The 17,934-nt window shown below is 43.5% G+C and overlaps 1 protein-coding gene across 1 annotated transcript; it reads left to right on the forward strand.

The window, feature by feature from the left end:
• The first annotated feature begins 236 nt into the window (after positions 1–236).
• Positions 237–5,172, forward strand: hyal1 (hyaluronidase 1). The gene is made up of 4 exons (XM_030090946.1): positions 237–469; positions 1,341–2,242; positions 2,405–2,494; positions 3,584–5,172. The coding sequence occupies exons 2-4, from the start codon at positions 1,343–1,345 to the stop codon at positions 3,908–3,910; spliced, it is 1,317 nt and encodes a 438-aa protein (XP_029946806.1). The 5' UTR covers positions 237–469; positions 1,341–1,342; the 3' UTR covers positions 3,911–5,172.
• The last annotated feature ends 12,762 nt before the right edge of the window (positions 5,173–17,934 follow it).

Raw genomic sequence — 17,934 nt, forward strand, 5'->3', positions numbered from 1 at the left:
GGTTCTCAGGGAGGGACACGTTTTGCAGACTGCTGCCTCACACCCCTTCCCCATGTAATTGTAGGGTTTTGTTAACCGAGAGCTATTTTTTACTGCTGTTAAGAGTCGAGCAAAGCATACATTTAAGTTTGGAGTTGGGAGAGTTCATTATGGCTTGAAGCTTGGAGGAGAGTTAGAGGAACTCAGTTTTTTTTTTTTTTTTGTTAAGTTCCCATTTACTTTTTTCTGTTGAGGTCGACAGGCTCGTGGAATGGTGTTTCAACTTGCCTGTGACTTTAAATCTTTCTGCTCTGTGAGAGGGTTCAACATGCACCGTTTTATTGGTCGGTAGGAATCCTGTGCACACTCCGGATTGGTTCCCTTTATTTGTTCCTTCCCCTTTTTTTCCTGAATGTATCATTCAGATCATGAGACTTCTGGTTTGCATAACTAGACCGCAAACCAGAGTGTTTCTCCAATTTTAGACTAGGTAAGTCAGTGTTTGTCAGTTTTCTTCACACCAAATGTTCCAGATTTTTATTTTTGCTTCATTGTAGCTTCTTTTCACGTGATGTTTGTGATCAGTTTGCAGTCAGATTGCATTAAAAGATGGAGGAGGTAGCACTGCTGGTAAAAGTTTCATTTCAGTGTTTCAGTCTTACTCCTGAAAACAGGAACTTGATGTCAAGTTGTAGCCTAGTTCTTTCCTTCAAACTATGTGGAAAAAAAGTGATTTGAAAGCTCTTCCTCTGCAAAAGACAAGCTCAGAGGAGGAGGGATGACTGCAGTGAGGAAATCAGTAGTTTCCTCCTCTGGATGTCAGTTGTACAAGTTTGAAGTGTTTTGTGTATAATCAGGACATCGAAACTAGTTCATAAAAAAACTAGTTCCTTCCACGAAACACGTATACAGCACTTTAAACATTTGGTTTGCTTCACACCGGCAGTGTGAAGTCTATAAACACTGAGCTTAAAGCCTGACTGCCACAGGCTCCCGTCCCTCCTGCACGATGGTATGAAGTGTGACATTTACGAGGACAACACAAACTCATAAAGATATCTGCTGAAGTGAATCTTGGCTTTTGTGAGTGGCCCTGTTTCAATGAAATGATCAAACAAATCGTAAGACGGGGATCTAAAACTGAGCTGCCAGCTGTGGTATGAAGGCAACATTTTGTTAAAATGTTAAAGTTTACAGTAGAATTGAGACTTGACAAGCCACAAGTTTGTCCCAAAATATATATAATACGCCACACATGTACCACAAAAGCACAGTGGTTCTGTGTCCAGTCTGAATAAACAGCCCAGTTTCGCAACATGCTGTAAAGTTTGACGTCGTGCAGTGTTTCTGTCTTGCTGCAGAGATGAGGTCCTTCCCTCCGGAGCTGCTGCTGCTGCTCCCCGTCCTGCTCAGCCTCGTCTCTGGACTGCAGTCTTCCTCCTTTTCCCAGGTCCCTTTCCTCAGCGTGTGGAATGCTCCCACCGCCAGCTGCCTCTCCCGGTTCGACGTGGACCTCGACCTGGGGACGTTCAGCATTGTCCAGAACCAGAACCAAACCTTCATGGGCGACAACATCACCATCTTTTATGCTGAGAAGCTGGGTCTGTATCCCAGCTACAGCGGCCAGGGCGAGGCGCTGAACGGCGGGGTGCCTCAGAACAGCAGTCTGGAGGAGCACCTGCGAGCCGCCCGCCAAGACATCCGCACCGACATCCCTGACAGGGAGTTCCAGGGCCTGGCGGTGGTGGACTGGGAGAGCTGGCGGCCCATGTGGGAGAGAAACTGGGACAGCAAGCACATTTACTGGGAGGGGTCCCGATCGCTGGTGAGGTCCAGGCATCCAGACTGGAGCCCTGCGCAGGTGGAGGCCGCCGCTCGAGGGGAGTTCGAGGAAGCTGCCAGGAAATTCATGGAGGAAACTGTGAGGCTGGGCCGGGAGGAAAGGCCCGGTGGTCTGTGGGGTTTTTACGGATTTCCAAGCTGCTACAACTACTACAACGGCACCAACTACACGGGGGAGTGTCCGGCCGTGGAGATGAAGAGGAACGACGAGCTGCTGTGGCTGTGGAACGTCTCGTCGGCTCTCTACCCCGACATCTACCTCGGCCTGTCGCAGCGAGGCCTCCACAGAGAGGTGCTGCTTTACACTCACCACCGCATCCTGGAGGCCATGAGAGCCGGCGCTCAGGCCACGCCCTCGCCTCCACCCGTCTACCCTTACAGCCGCATCGTCTACACCTACACCTTAGATTTCCTCTCTCAGGCAAGTCGGAGATTTCTGGAACAGCTCGTCATGATGTTGAATTCGTTTGAAAGGGACACTTCTGAACTAAATGAGTGAATTATCAGACTCTTTCCTCTTGAATCTCTTGGATACCATCTGGAGTTGAATTTCGCTGAGTGGTTGAGTGTTTTTATCCCGCAGGAACACCTGGTGTACACCATCGGAGAGAGCGCAGCTTTAGGTGCAGGAGGTGTGGTGCTGTGGGGCGACAACAGCTTTTCAAGATCCAAGGTACAACCTATGACTATTCTGGATCAAACACACACACACACACACACACACACACACACACACACACACACACACACACACACACACACACACACGTCGTCCATCTGTCCATCCACACCAGTATATCCAGCTTCTGGTTGCAACAGTAGCTGGAGCTTATAATAACTAACATTAAGCAAAGGTCAGCGTACAACCGACTCGTGTTTCACTTCATCTCAGAAGTAACGCAGGGACACAATCACAGTCTCCTCACAAGGCATGTTCCTGCTGGGGGTGGACCTGGTATGTCTAACCGGGATGAAACCCCCCTGAGGTGGGCCCAGGACCAGTGGGAGAGGTAACCTGTGAGTCAAATGCTGAGTGGTGATAGATAAATTGTGAATGGACGATCATTAAAATAAATCAGAATATGTAACAAATCGCAACTTTGAAAAAAAGACCCCATATATACACAGTTAGAAACACACTTCATGTATTTTGTACCTGTATCTCTGAAGCTACAGTACACAGTGTTCTCATTCTTACCACACATGCACAAAAGGAAGAAGCACAACCTCTTTGCTTTGCTTTGCCGTTCTTCTATATCTTAGATACTATTCGATATGTTCCAGCACACGGCCTCACTGTGTTTGATCATACTGTAAGAAATACAAAAAAAGAAGCAGTGCTCATGTACTTTTTTTCCCCCTAAAGCTGCATCCTGAAATGAAGTGCGTGGTTTCGGTTTCTAGGACCCAGTAATTCACTCAGTAATGAGTTTGTGGTTTTGGGTGAGTCAGAGGAGTAAACGGAGGAAATGCATGGCCAGTTACAGATTTCCAGGCAGTCGGATGTTGTGTGTATCGATGGGACTGAGTCAAAAGAAGAAGAAGGCAACATGGGTGATCCTTGATGAAATACCGATGATAATGATGTAGAAGCACACAGGGAGATTATCGTCAAGCCACTGAAAACATCTGTAATTTTCAGTCTGAACTTCTGTGTGCGTTGAACTCACACGACCTCTCAGCAGCTGGGAAATCATCTTCATCCGGTGATGAATCAGTTGTTTTTCTTCGGTACACACTCGTGTCGCTCTCTGCTCCTCAGGCCGCGTGTGAAGCAGTGAAGTCCTACATCGACGCCACTCTGGGCTCCTACCTGGTCAACGTGACGTCGGCTGCGGTTCTCTGCAGTCGGACCTTGTGTTCCTCCCGGGGACGGTGCCAGAGGAGGGACCCCGGCTCCGGGGCCTACCTGCACCTCCACCCCGCCCTGTGGAAGGTGGTGTCTGAGAGAGGAGCCGGGGGAAGGAGGAACTACACCGTGTTGGGACGGATGCAGACGCAGCAGGTGGAGCTCCTCAGGTCGGAGTTCCGGTGTAAGTGTTACCCCGGGTGGGGCGGGAAGAGCTGCTCCGAGCCCACTCACACTTGAGACTTCCATGGTGAAGTCTTTGGAGGAGGAAACAAGCCATTCATGTGCTGCCTCATCAGAGGAACTTTTTAAAAACTGTGTTCTCCTAAAAGGCTGAAATTATTTGATGTTTAACAACCAGCCACCAGCTCACAACACATGGACACGTTTCTGCTTGACAGTAAAATGCTTTAATGACAAACGAGCTGTTTCATTGGCTAAACATGCCAAATCTGTTACACAGTGGATTATAGCTATTTTAACCCTTCAAGGGGCATTCATTGAAATACCACATTCCACAGCGGTATTTAGGATCATTTTAATCCTTTGAAATAAGTGAACACTTAATAGCAATTTACACATGGCAGAATAAGCATTACACTGATCCAAACCCAACAGATCTCTGTATTTCTTGAAAAATGTCTCTAAAACAAAAACAATGTACAGTTGACTTCTGTAAAAGATGAACTGCACACTATTAAAAGCTGCTGTGCCTTTATATCTACAGTGTTTTGGGAATGCTGTGACAAAGTGAAACCCAGCTACCTTCCATATCATATTTTACCTACAAGCAAGAAGCACTCTAAAGATGTCTTCCTGAAAATTCATACTCATTTTTTGTGCTTTTGTGCATGATGCTTCTCTCATATGGTTTTTCATGTTTTTTTAAAATGAAATATGAAGTTGATTTGATCAATCTTGTGAACTAGCTGAAAGATCCCGGTCGTCCGGTGCTGCTTCCTGTGTGAGCAGTAGTTTTTTTTCTACCAAGCAAGTATTTGAGATCAATGCATTGATACTGTACATCGCCTGTGCGTGCGTGTGCGTGTCACCTTTAACCTGACTTTTACGTGCACATTCAGCACGGTGTGGAAGCCGTCAAGGCTCCAACAGAAAGTGTTAATGGCTGCTGGTTTGGGTTTCAGATGCCCTGCATGTTTAAGATGTTTTCCTACTTCATCATAGCTGATGGGAATGGTTGTCAGATTAACAGGCTCTACAAAGGCCTGTGAATGTCAGGCTGATTTCAACATTAAAACATCAAAGAGGACTTTACTTTAATAAAACAAAAAAAAAAATATTTTTTGATTTGAAGATTTGAGGCTTTTCTTTGATGCTCACTAATGTACGGGTACTAACATTTTTACATTTTCGATCTGAGAGGTTCCTTAAATAAAACATGACAAATGACACAAATCTGGTAAATAGGGTTATCTTTTAAGCTTTTCTTTGTGTGGAGAACTATTGACAGACGAATTATAAAAAACTGGAAAAATGGGAGAATTTATTACCAATAAGAAGAGGATCAACAAGACTGATAGCATATTCATGGAACTGTATGTGAGTATATATAATAAAAAGGGAATAATGAAGTGAAGGAATGTGTGCCTTTACAAAAATATCAAGGTTATAACACGGCTCAGTGAGAGACGTGGAGTGAGATATATCTTTGGAAGTTTTTCTTTTCCTTTTCACAATTTAAATTTTACGTTTATCATGAAGGTGCAGTGTTTTGAAAGTAACTGTTTCTACAGTAAAAACTTTTCAGTTTTGAATATACACATTTTTTTCTCAGGCTCATTTAGATTTTTTTTTAAACTCTGGTGTATATATGTATGGCCAGCAGGTGGAGCTGCATGACAGTCAACCAGCAGAGAGACACTGGCCATCAAGGTCAGAGCTCTGGGTGCTGATAATCTCAGAAAGAGTCCAATAACTGCAGAAGTAAAGTCATATTTGTGTGAGTGTCAGATCCAGATAGGTTTAGGCTCGAGCAGCATCTCGGCCGGATCACAGCGAAACCAGAGCGAGCGCAGAAAATGGAAGGTGACCTTGATTGATTTACGAGTGGCATGTTCAGCTCTGTCTTATCTGATTGCCACCGCTGCTCCAAACCGCCGTCATTGATAGTAATTTCCCTCGTCCGTCCCCCCGAGGCTCGGCGAGGCCGGAGGAACAACAGACTCCCAGCAGGCCCTGCAGTTTGCCACTTCCGGCTTTATCATAACTGGCTGGATGGTGAGGAAATGAGGAGGAGATAGACGCTTTGTCAGATATCCGCAGCCTGTACTTTTTGAGGAATAGATTTGCTCTCCGTGTGTCACTTTGTCCGGACACGAGTGTTTTTCCAAATTGCTCAATTTAAAGATTCATATATATCCTGAAATTGTGTTCACATTGTGAACGCAAGAAAAAAAAAAACAACTCCACACATCAAGGCTTTCATAATGATTGGCATTCAGCAGCGCCGGTCTATTTTCCTCGCTCAGAATGAATTGTCCAATACTCCAGCTTTAGTTTTAATGAGCCTGTTTCACTCCGGTTTGTTTACATTACATAAACCATAATCGAAGGAATATTTTATTCCTCCTGTTCAACTTTATGCATTGAAGCACAGTTTCCTTTCATTGTAGATGCAACAGAAGTGTCACTGATCAGTTGATCTGCCTGGAGTGGTCGTCTCCTCTCCCTCCACCCTCTGTCAGGCCTGGCAGGCCGACCCTCTATTTCTCTATCCTCTCATCCACATTTCTTCATTTTGGCGTCTCGCTCTGTCACCCCTCCATGGTCACGTCTCCTCTTCCCCTGCTGCTCAGTCTGCAGATCGTCTCGCCTCGCTCTCGCTTTAATAACTGTTTTGTCACGCTCTGTCTCGGTGTCCTTCAGAGAACTCCTCTCTCTGATCAGGCTTCCTAAAGATCTGATGCGCGCCTATTTACATGATTCATGTGTGTGTGTGTGTGTGTGTGTGTATGTCAGCCTTTCTAAATGTCTCCACGTAAAGGAACAGGTCAGCGTTTTGGAAAATGTGCACACATTTACACTTGAGTGATGAGTATGAAGCCGGATTCAGCTGTCGGTTTAGCTGAAGGAGGAAAGTCGTCTCAATGAATCCAACTCTACCCTGATTGCTTTTTTTAATTGGCGGGGAAAACAAATGTATATCTATACCTCACCAGCAGACCATTCGTTCCAAATAAGATAAATGTGAAACACTTTGACAGCAGTCTGTAGTTCACAAACTGATTCTTACTCTGCACTGAAGCTTGTTACCACAGAGGTCACGATGGTCTGATTTCTTCCCAATATCTCTGGGCAGTTTGTCAAAAATGTTGAGAAAGCCAAAGTTTTTCATAGTGTTAACCCTTTTACAACAAGATTTACTGGATTTATTTCTCTTAGTTGTAAAATGTGCAGTGAGTGAACCCTTCTGCCACTTCTTCCAAGATGTTACTGTGTTTTTTGATGCTACTGAGAATCTCCTGTCGTAAACAGGCGACACACAGGTGGCGCTTGTTGATGGTCTTTTTCACGAAGCATTGAGATTTTATAAAGAGTACACAGCAAAGTCCGATCTTTTAGGAAGGAAATAATGTTGTTCTGTTAGGTTTTCAAGCAGCCTGTTGGATTCCGAACACCAAAATGAAGTAAGAATATGTTGGACTTTCTGAAAAAAATAAATACGCAGTTAAATTGTATAACATCATAAACTGGTGGAAGTGGAGACGTCAAACACACAGAAAAGAGCAGAAGCTCCTGTTATCTCTTCCACTGAACCAGGTGTGTGTTTCCCTGTTTTTCTTGTCTGTATTTCTTCATTTTCTATCGCTCTGATTAAACCTTTTAGTTTAATATCATTTATTTCTCACCAAACATAAAAGCAGTTTATTGTCTTATTTACACATTCAGCACCTTTCAAATAAACAGGCTAAAGGAAAGTGATTGATGGGCTGTAAAAACTAATGGGAACGTGGTCTCTGAACCACCCTCGACTGCATCTCTGGGTAAGTGAATGAAGTCAGAGCAGCGATTCGGAGACTTGAGATGAAAAGGCGCCTTAAAGAAAGCGGAGTGGTGGGAAGGTCACGGTGTCCTGTTCGGAGGAGATGGAGCTCTGATACGTCTGAATCCGACCCGGACCGCGTCCTGCAGAGGTACGTGTCGCACGCCTGGATGCCGGGGAGCCGACGGTGAGCAATGCATTTGCACATAAATTAGTTGAAAAGAGGAGAAAACACAAAGGATAAACAGCAGCGGCCAATGGCTGCCTGGTTTGTGTCGGTGTGTGTGTGTGTGTGCGCGTGTGTGTTATTGCCGTGAAGGATTTGCTTTCTTTGCTGTATGCCTCCTGATGAGAGGTGACCTGACAGACTGTCACATGTGACTTATCGTGCGACAGACAGCACTGCGCTCAACCCCGGCCTTCGCCCCACAAGACCCCATCAGAGCTCCGGGAATTTCACTTAAGAGCCGGAGGAAAGTCACAATCACACATTTACTATACAGAGGTGGGTCCTGCCAAAGTCACACAATAACGGTGTGTGTTTGGGAGCCGTTCAGGTGGAAAATTACACCGCCCAATCAATCACTAATAGAAAGTCTTTCCTCTGGCGGAGGCCAATCAAAACCTCACAATGTGCTTTCTCCTCGAAACAACAGCCAATAGGTTGCTCACAGCGCTTGTCGCCGTCATGTTGATCCTGATAAAATGTAATTATTCTCAGATTTTATGGACCCATACTGATGGTGCCGGCCAGTGAGGAGTGGTGACACTAAATAAATGTAAGATAATAGGAAAATAACGGAGGAAATAGACGAAGAATAAGCATTTTTTCAACCATGATGCCCTTTCGGTTTGTAATTAATTCAAATGTGATTTTTTTTTTTTTTTCCCCCAGCAAGCATATAATCCATTTCAGCCTTTTCTCATTCATTTTGTAGGATTTGATCTTGGCTCATTTGAATAAACATTTTGCTCCATATTAGTCTGGGTAATGAAGTGGATCTCAGAAGAGAAATGCTTTTGTTATGAGAGAGGAGGCTGCTGTGGTACAAAGAAGTGTCACACTGGTCAGCTCAGCAGGGAAATTACTGATTGGATACGAGATTCAATCTAATGTACAATACCTCCAATGAGCTGTCATTTATTTTGGGCAAAGTTTGAGTGCCTGAAGTGGCAGACTTTTTTTTTTTCCTCGTTTGAAACAAATACTTGAAGCCCTCACTTGTTATGGCCTGTATTGTATTTGTATTCTGTTCAGTTAAATAGCTTAGTAAAGAAATGTAAGAAAAAGGTTTGAAGTTTTATTTCCTGATAAACAATGAAAAACTGCTGATTTTGCAGTATTTTTGCTGCCATCTTTGTGTTTCTCTCTCTGCATTTCCTTGTCAGCACTGATTCAGATTTCCTCTGTTCTTCCCAAACACAGAAAACTGACAAGAAAACGAACTTTGCTGTGTCGTCATGCAGTAGCTTCCTCTGATTCCTCCTCATCCTCAACCCTTTCCGACTGAGACGCTGTGATTCGAGGAGACATCAGGGCACGTTACCACTACGGACCGCTCAACATCCTTTAAGCTACATGTTTGACTTTTAAAGTCAAGTAAACCATAGTTATTGTCAGCACAATATACTTGTTCTCCTACTTTATAAAGGTAATATCTTGTGCATTCTAATGAATGTTCAGGTGTTACATTGTTCAGGGAAAACTACCTTTTAGGAAGCAGGAGAAACTCATTTGCCGTTTGATTTCACAAGGATCTCACCTCTCTATCGTTCATGCTTCTGAATAAGGTCAACGGACCGGTCCAACAATCAGTTCTTAGCTCTGGAGACGGTTCTGCTCTCTGGATGATCTCTGCTCCGCACCGATAGAAAATGTGATTTTATATGATTCATGGCTCATATTTATCTTAATTGGCTGTCTGCTCTTTCTGTTTTGATTTACCAACTGTTTTTCTTTATTCCATAACCTTTCATAATAAACAACAGAGTCTGGGGCCCGTGCACACGCTCTCGCAGCGGGGAGGCGCTCACACAAACATGCACATGAATTCGAGATTAGACCACAGGAATCAGGGATTGTTGGGTCTCCACAGAAATGTCATGGTGAGTCGTAACCTTTACTGGAGCACGTTATCTGCTCTGATAGCGTAGCCGGGCTGGGATGGGGACCAACGCGACGCGATTGGATTTGAAAGGTCCCCATCCAAGCCGTGCCCACCGGCGATCTTGCCTCCACAGTTCAGCAACACCAGCACTACGGCACGTCGCAAAGTTTCAAGGATCTGATCTGTCCCCCTCCATCTGCATCTCCGTGGCCTTAATTAATCAGCTGTGGCTGGAGAATAGGAGCTGGGTCATTCTGCGTATGAGAGGAGAGGATGAGGGACACAAAGAAATGTGACACAGAAAGGGAAAAGAATCCATCTGACATGTCGCGGCTGCTCTTTTTTTTCTTTCTTTTTCCAGGGTGTGGGTCTTAAATAGCAGGAGAAGAGGACATGAAGGAGGATGCTGGGAGAAGAAGATGGATGGAGTTGATGGTATTAAATGCAGATCTGTTTGTAGAAGTGCTGACATGTGTATCTGTCACTGCGGGTCATGAGTTATGAAAGTGACAATGCCAGCTCCTTGCTTAAACCACGGAGATCAGGGGGGTGTCCTTGATGTCAGCTTGGATAGACAAATGAAGATCCACATTACATAAACCATGCTTCATTTAAAAAAGGAAGCTGCAGGGATGCTTTCTTCCATCTTAACTTGCTTCTTCGTCACACTGATAACTGCAGCCACAAACAGTAAAGGAGAGCGAAGTTTACTCAGCAAGCCTTGCAAATAGAATTAATTCACATCACATGCACGCTACGGTATCGCTGTGACCTACTTCTAACTTCAACTTATTGTTTCTGAGGGGAAAATTTGTCTCGCAGTCAGGTGAAGCACAAACACGTGCAGACATTTAGCATCGTATCACAACACCACCGAGTGTTTGTTATGCTTCCTTCACACTGTGCGGCCCTGACTCCACTCCGCTGCTTATCTCGGGTTCGTTTCGGGGGGAAGTTGAGCATCCGGGTCCTGAGCTGACTCGATACTGAGAGGTCGTGGGAAACACTGCAGATTTAGTGAAGAATCGTTACTCCGCTGTCGTGCCATCGAGCGTGTGACACACAAGGCTTCCTGTATAAACCTGCCAGTGACAACGGCTGAGGTGTCAAAGCGGCGTTGGCTTGTTTCTCCACTGGACTATTCAGTGAATGACATGGTGCTAAATCATTTGAGAAGGTGCATTTGTTCCTCCTCTTGATTACCGTCCGTGACCTCCATTATGTTTGTGAGTTGCATTGTGAAGAGTCTAATGATGGCTTAAAGTCTGTGTAGAGCATGAATGAATCTGCCGTCTGAATTGATAATCCATGAACCCCTATCTGCTCGGATCAAGGTTTATGAAGCCAAGTTATGTCGGAGGGAGGTGCAGTTTGTAATCTTCAGATCCTTATCAATATGACTTATCTTTAAAAAAAATCCATACCTTTGTCTTACCATTTATGCGTTGACCTTGTATAATCTATGACCTTGTGGGTCTCACAAACCTTTTGTTGCAAAGCAGTCTTCAAATCCAGTCCTATAGCTTTTGTATCGTGTGGCTCACACCATGCTATGATCACTGCAAAATTTGATTAAATCTTTTTGAAATTATTTTTTACTATGCCTAATGTATTTGAGAAACTAATGAATAGACCAGGCAGTTGGTTTTGGAGATATATATCTTCACCTTTTAAACCACGGGAAATGAAGCAATAACCACATAGTTCTCAAATTAAGCAGGAGAACGTTGCCTTGAAGAATATATATTCCGTTTATTTAGGCTCCAAGCACAACTTTAACACCAGCCAAATGAATCGCCAAATCTTCATTAGCTGCTTTGATTATTTTGCATTCATGACATTTCTTTTTGTTCTCACATATATTCTCCAGGCTGCATACACTCAGCACTGCTGCCAGGACTCCTTGGATTTGGATCGTGCACATTTCTTGCCATGAATCTGACTAATGCAAGCACTGCATCTGTCATTCATCCATCCATCTGCAGCGCGCAGACCAGAAACCAGGCTAGCACACCATCACGATGCTGAAAGGAGATACAGCGCTCACCAGCACAGCAGCCAGCGTGACGAGGTGTGTTACCTGCAGAAAAGACGCAACCTGGAGATGTGATGCTGACAGCAGAGGTCAGACCTGTGACTGAGCATTCTGGGAGATAAATACCCAAACTACCATTTCACTCGATCGCCTGACACTGTAACTGGCGTGGCATTATTCTAAAACCTACAGCACCAGCTAACGTGTGTCATTTATTCCATCCAACATAAAGCTGTGAAGATTCAGGCATCAGCAGGTGAGACGGGATCAATCACCTGCGTTCTCCAGACCGAATTTATAGAGCATCATTAGAGGTTTAAATTAAACCACCTCAGAGTAGATTTTCAAGCAGAATTTCTCCCTCTGTTCGTTGTCCACGGATGTTTGGATGATATTTTTCACACTTTCACAAATGAAGCACACAAACAAGGAAATAACATTTTGGGGTTTGTTTGAATCGAAGTGTAAACACCTCTCAGAGAGAGAATACTTTTTAATGACATATTTTTATTCAACTAGCTCTGAATATTGACTGCTGGCTTTGATATACCTCAGGATACTCTGTTTAAATTGTCTTCACTCTGCATTGTTCCCTTTCTGAAGAATTTCCCTCACATTATAAACTCTGCCTCTCTGTCAGACTCCGACTCTTAAGTGAATTTTCCTGCACAAGTAACTGTTCTTTATTGTTCGGCTCTTCCAGTTTTCTGTGCTGTGCTGTGTTTAAGTGTTCCCAGCATGTGGCATTTTATGTTCCAGGTCAGTATTCGTGTTCACAGCAGGGGGCAGTAGTGAATAGTGTTTCTGTTGAGACACACATTGACAAAGTCTGTAGAAAAATACCTGTTTACTTGAAGCATGTTCAAGGAGAGGTCTGAAATCTCTCTTTTTTTTTTGTTCTAGAGCCCCTCATCTGTGGTGATAAAATCTGAGAGTAATGAATAAGTTGACACACTATTAACTATACCAGAAAATACACACAAAAAAAGCACCATTATTTAAAATCAGGAATTCACAGTCAATAAAATTGTGATTTTCTTTGTTCATTTTTACATTGCGTGACATGAACGTTCCCTCTTCAGAAGCGTGTGTGTCAGTTTTGAAAGCTGCTCTTTTCAAGCGGTTTGTTTCTGCATGGTGTGTGAGATCCACATTCATTCCTCATGAATTATACTGAAGATGAGGAGGATTATGCCATCAGGTGGTCCCTGTTGTTTTTCACGGTGCCGAGCGCCCCTGTCTGCCTGAATCTCAGCCTTCAGTGCTCCAGTGGAGCAGTGTGACTCTGCAGGGTGACATTCGCCTGGCAGAGCTCTTGTTCTTGGGCGTTGCTAAACGGCGGCTCCCGGGTTGCTCAGCCACCGTCCAAATCCTCCATTTTTGCACCTGTTTCCTAGACAACTGACATTTAAAGGGGCGGCTCTGGTTATTGACTGTTTGCCCTTGACTGGCACTTTGCTGGCACTTAAAAACTGTTTGGTTCAAACAGGGTAGAAGTTTTTTTTTTTTCTTTCTTTCTTTCTTTAATCCTCCCTGCACTGACTCCTTGTGCTCACTCACTGCCAGTTCACGGCACTGTGGAGCAGAAGTCGTGGCTGAATTCTTGCTGCTGCCGGGTGGCGTAACAGGGTGTAAAGAATTAAGCAGACGAGGCTTCATTTCGCCTTGTCTCTGGCATTTTAATTCAAGAAGCGATTTCCGCTGAGAATGGATTTGAGTCATAGTTTATGCTTAATGTGGGAAATCAGCCTAAATGGTGAGTGAAATGAGCAAACTCCAAAATCAGTGTAGGTGTAGTCGCAGACTCGGCTGAGTAACTGAATAACAGGTTTATGCAGACACTGGCCCCCCTGCAGTTCAACTGCCACACCACCAAATTAAAATTAAACCACATAAGATATATGTGGAGGGGAATTTCCTCTGGTCTCTCACTGAGACCTCCTTCAGAGCGCTTTTATGTTATCAGCACAGAGCCTGATGTCTCAATCTGGCAACCCATCCCGTTTCCGACTGAAGATTATGGCTAAATTATTCATTACCAGGTGAAATCAGACAAGCTAATAATGGGATTTCTTACCTTCAAACACATGCAAATGTCTTTTGTCTGAAACTGGTATTTTAGTGTGAGAGGTGCATGGAAATCACAGCGCTGGAAGAGAGATTGTCTTCTGATTAAAAACTGTGTATATTGTCAGTTTGTCACAAGGGATCCTCTGACCTTTTCAGGAAGTTTTTCACAGCTTTACAACTGGAGACTGATTTTTAAATATTGGTCAAGATTTAAAAGAAGTTCAAATATTTCAGATGTGGAAAATCCTGATAAAAAAAAAAAGATTTTTAGTTTTTTAAAGAGACTTCTTGTGGCTGGCCTTCGTCATTCAGCTCATCCATTCATTCATCCATCCATCCATGGGGCGGTGGTTCTGTTGGCAGAATGCTCGTCTCTCAGAGTGGCTTCCTCTGTCAGGTTTAAAAATATTAATAAGGAACAAATGAACAAAAGATCCACTGTACTCTGAAGAAAACTATCTCCTAAAATCTGAATCGATTTTAAACAAGCCTAACATAAAAAAAAAAAAAAATATATATATATATATATATATATATATACAGTATATATATATATATATATATATATGTGTGTGTGTGTATATATATGTATGTATGTATGTATGTATATATATATAAAAATATATATATTTGTATATTACTGTATACTGTATACTGTATATATGTTTATATATTACTGTATCAGAGCAGAGGAGACGATCGGGAGGTGATTTACCCCCACGGCCTCCCTCCTAACTCCTCAGATATCACGCTACAGCAGGGTTTATAACCTCTGTGATCACTGATTTATATGAGGTTTGTGCATTTTTAAATCTATGGGCCTGCCTGTGACTGTGAAATATCTGTACCCAAACAGAATAATATTGTCCTGTTAAATCGTCTGACTGGGCCGTCTCTCCAGTTACTCTCATATTAACCTGTTGTGAAACGAACTACACTCAAACTTTTAACAGTATATTCGAGCATTTGCTTCCTTTTTCTGCAGTAATAATCCGACTCGGACCAACTTCGTTTCTTTATTTAAAATGTAAATTTAAAATGGACTGATTGTGACCTGAGAGATTTTTTTGTGCGATCAGTGATCAGTGTTGAGATATCCACACTTGACCTGGATTTTCTGTAAGAAGCAGAATTACATAATCTCCATTATTCCCTTCTCTTTCACGCTATCACGCCTATCAAACACAGCCGTTATGCTTGAACAGAGAACAAAGCGAAGAAACTGTTTCCCTTTAATTTCACTTCTTCCCATAAAAGGAAAGTTAGATTTCAGATGTTATTAAATAGATTGGAGCCAACTTTTTGAATTGCTGCAAAATGTCTGCAGGTGCAGCTATTTATAACGTGTTTCAATATTCAGCACTTTTTCAAACTTTGATGGTGGAAATAAGTGGTATTTATTTGCTGTTACCCACATTAACCCCGCAGTCTGTTCTGCTCACAAAGAAATATTTTATTGGAAGAAAACTGAATTGCAGATTACTGCCAAAAATATTTCTGTTGCCTTCTATTTTCTGGAAACAGCTTTCCTGACAAGATTCATTCACATTGGAGTTCACAGGCAGAACAACAGCGTTTCACTGTGAGGCAACAGAAATAAACCAAACACACAAGTTTTCTGGGTCATTTCTTAGCTGTTGCAACATTTATTTACACACTTTCCCAATTATAACAAACAAAAGTTAATTAGAATGAAGACGTGGTGACGGAATAAAACTGGCTGTGGATTTCTGCAGCGCGACGCCGTACAGTCAGTTCATTCAGTCTGCAGTCGGATCAGTCTGTGAGTTGTTTGAGCTAATGAGGCACAATGTCAGAAACTCAAAAAGGAAATCAGACAAGTAAGTGAAGATGACAGAACTGGATCAGATGAGCCGCTTTGCTGCATACTGTTTGCGTTTCCACTCATTTTGTGTCAAGAAAACATTAATGTATCACAATATTCTCCTCTGGATGGGTTCTGACAGGGTATCCAGGATGCAGCTATGGGCTTTTTTTTCGTGCATATAGCCTATTCTTATTCTCTCATAAGTTTCATGTCACAGGAATTTGTTGGGGAAGGTTGCAGCAAAATGTCAGGAGGTTTTTCAGCGCTCAAATTCTTTTTCAATGCCGCCCCACAGGCCTCGAAAGGTCATCCGTGCAGCATGTCGTCGGCCAGAAAACGTCCCGTGTGAAGTTAAGGAATGATGGCTGAGAGATAAGCAAAGAAATTCACAAATGGAGCAAACAGCCGGGACATGCGGCAGCAGTACATACGTTCATGAAGGAAAACTTTCAAGGTCACAAAGATTAAGAAACCAAAATCACGGAGTCCCACTCCCCCTCTCTCTTTGTGGCTAACGCCCCCCTCCCTGCTTGTTTCTTTGTTTTTTTTTTTCTCTCTCCCCCTCTCTTTCTTTGCTCTGTCTCTTCCACTCTCCTCTCTCTGCATCGTCTCCCTGATCGGGCGGTAGACAGCGTGTAAGTGCTCTAACCCGGAGAAGTCTCCGAGAGCTGCTGTGATTGGCTGTGCTCCGCAGCACTGTTCACAATCGATTAAGGCACGGTGAGCTCCCGTTAACAGCTTTTCTCTGCTGCTCCTGTGGCTTTGATACTGTCACACAGACTCCAACTTCGCCCTTAACCCTTCAACCGCTACCCTCTCTTTTCTTCTTTGTGTCTTTCACTTTCTCCCTCTTTATGCTTTTTACTTTCATTTTCAAAGCCTCGGACTCCCTCTCTACATTTCCACTCAGACATTTCTCACAACTCTCACTTTGGGCTTGTGTAACTCTCACTTTTCTTTCTCGGAGTTTCTACTCTTAAGTCACTTTGAGGCTCTTTTCTCCTCGCTCACCTTGTCCTGTCATCTTGAATTTCAGTCACAGTTTTGTCCTTGGGGAGAAAGATAGAAGAATCGGGGAAGAGATGGGAAGAAAAAGAGAGAAAAGTGGTCTTTAAATGCACCCATCAAATAGCTTGGTAAAACAGTACAGATGTGGGATATCTGCAGGCTGAGGACTTCATACAGAAGTTTATATATACGACAGACATTCTCATCTGCATTCCGAGGACTTCTCAACATTTCTGCTTCTTCTGCTTTACATCTGCCTCCATATGATCAGAGCGCAGGCGGCGCTTCGGCCTTTGAAGGCAGACATCATGAAGGAAGGGAAAAGTACGCAAGGTGATGGAAAACCATATAGAGCTTCAAACAGGAGGAAAACCAGAGTGTCCTTCATAACCTGCAGTTAATGCACTTTTTTCTGACTTTCTTTAAATTGAGGATGTTTCCATTTCTTTTGGTGTCCTGTGGAGAAACTGTTGCACGGCTACTGTTTGGGATTGTATTATTTGCAAAATAATACAGAAAGATGTTATTTTATTCATCTTTTAAAATAATAAATCATCAATTGGACCGTGGCATTCAACACTGGGATGAAATATGTATTTTAGAAAGAATCCCACATTAGAAAGTCTATTTTAACAGAAAGAACAGTTCAAATATACCCCTTTCCCACTGGCCAAAAAACTCGTTTAAACCCGCTAACTATCGGCTCCTCATGGCAGTGGGAAAGGGTTTACCCGGGAGTTGGACCCGGGAATTCGACCCGGCAATCGACCCGGTAATTTGCCGGGTGAGTTTGTAGCAGCTAATAGTGGGAGGGATACATCCGGGAACTTACATGATGACGTCGACGCAGCACGGCTACGTTAGCGCGCTAGTTGTTGCTTCTGGACACAGCGTGAGATTTCCTAGACCAGAGAGTTTCTCTTGATCCGTGGGGAAGAGACGATTTGTCGACAACTGTGTTCTGCTGCATTGTTTACTTTCGTTTTGCTCCGTCGCGCTGATGATGTCATCAACGTGGGACACCATCAGCGCGGGAAAATGCAGCTTTGCGGCTCGCCAGCAGGCGGTTAGACCCCCGTCTGCATGCAGTGGGAAAGGAGTCTTAAAAAAAAAAAAAAGAAGCCGATCATTAGCGGGTCGAAGACACGGGTCGACCTGCTAGTTGCAGTGGGAAAGGGGTAATATTAATTGTTGTGGTACTTGGACTACCTT

The sequence above is a fragment of the Salarias fasciatus genome, chromosome 5 (assembly GCF_902148845.1).
Source record: "Salarias fasciatus chromosome 5, fSalaFa1.1, whole genome shotgun sequence".
Lineage (NCBI taxonomy): Eukaryota > Metazoa > Chordata > Actinopteri > Blenniiformes > Blenniidae > Salarias > Salarias fasciatus.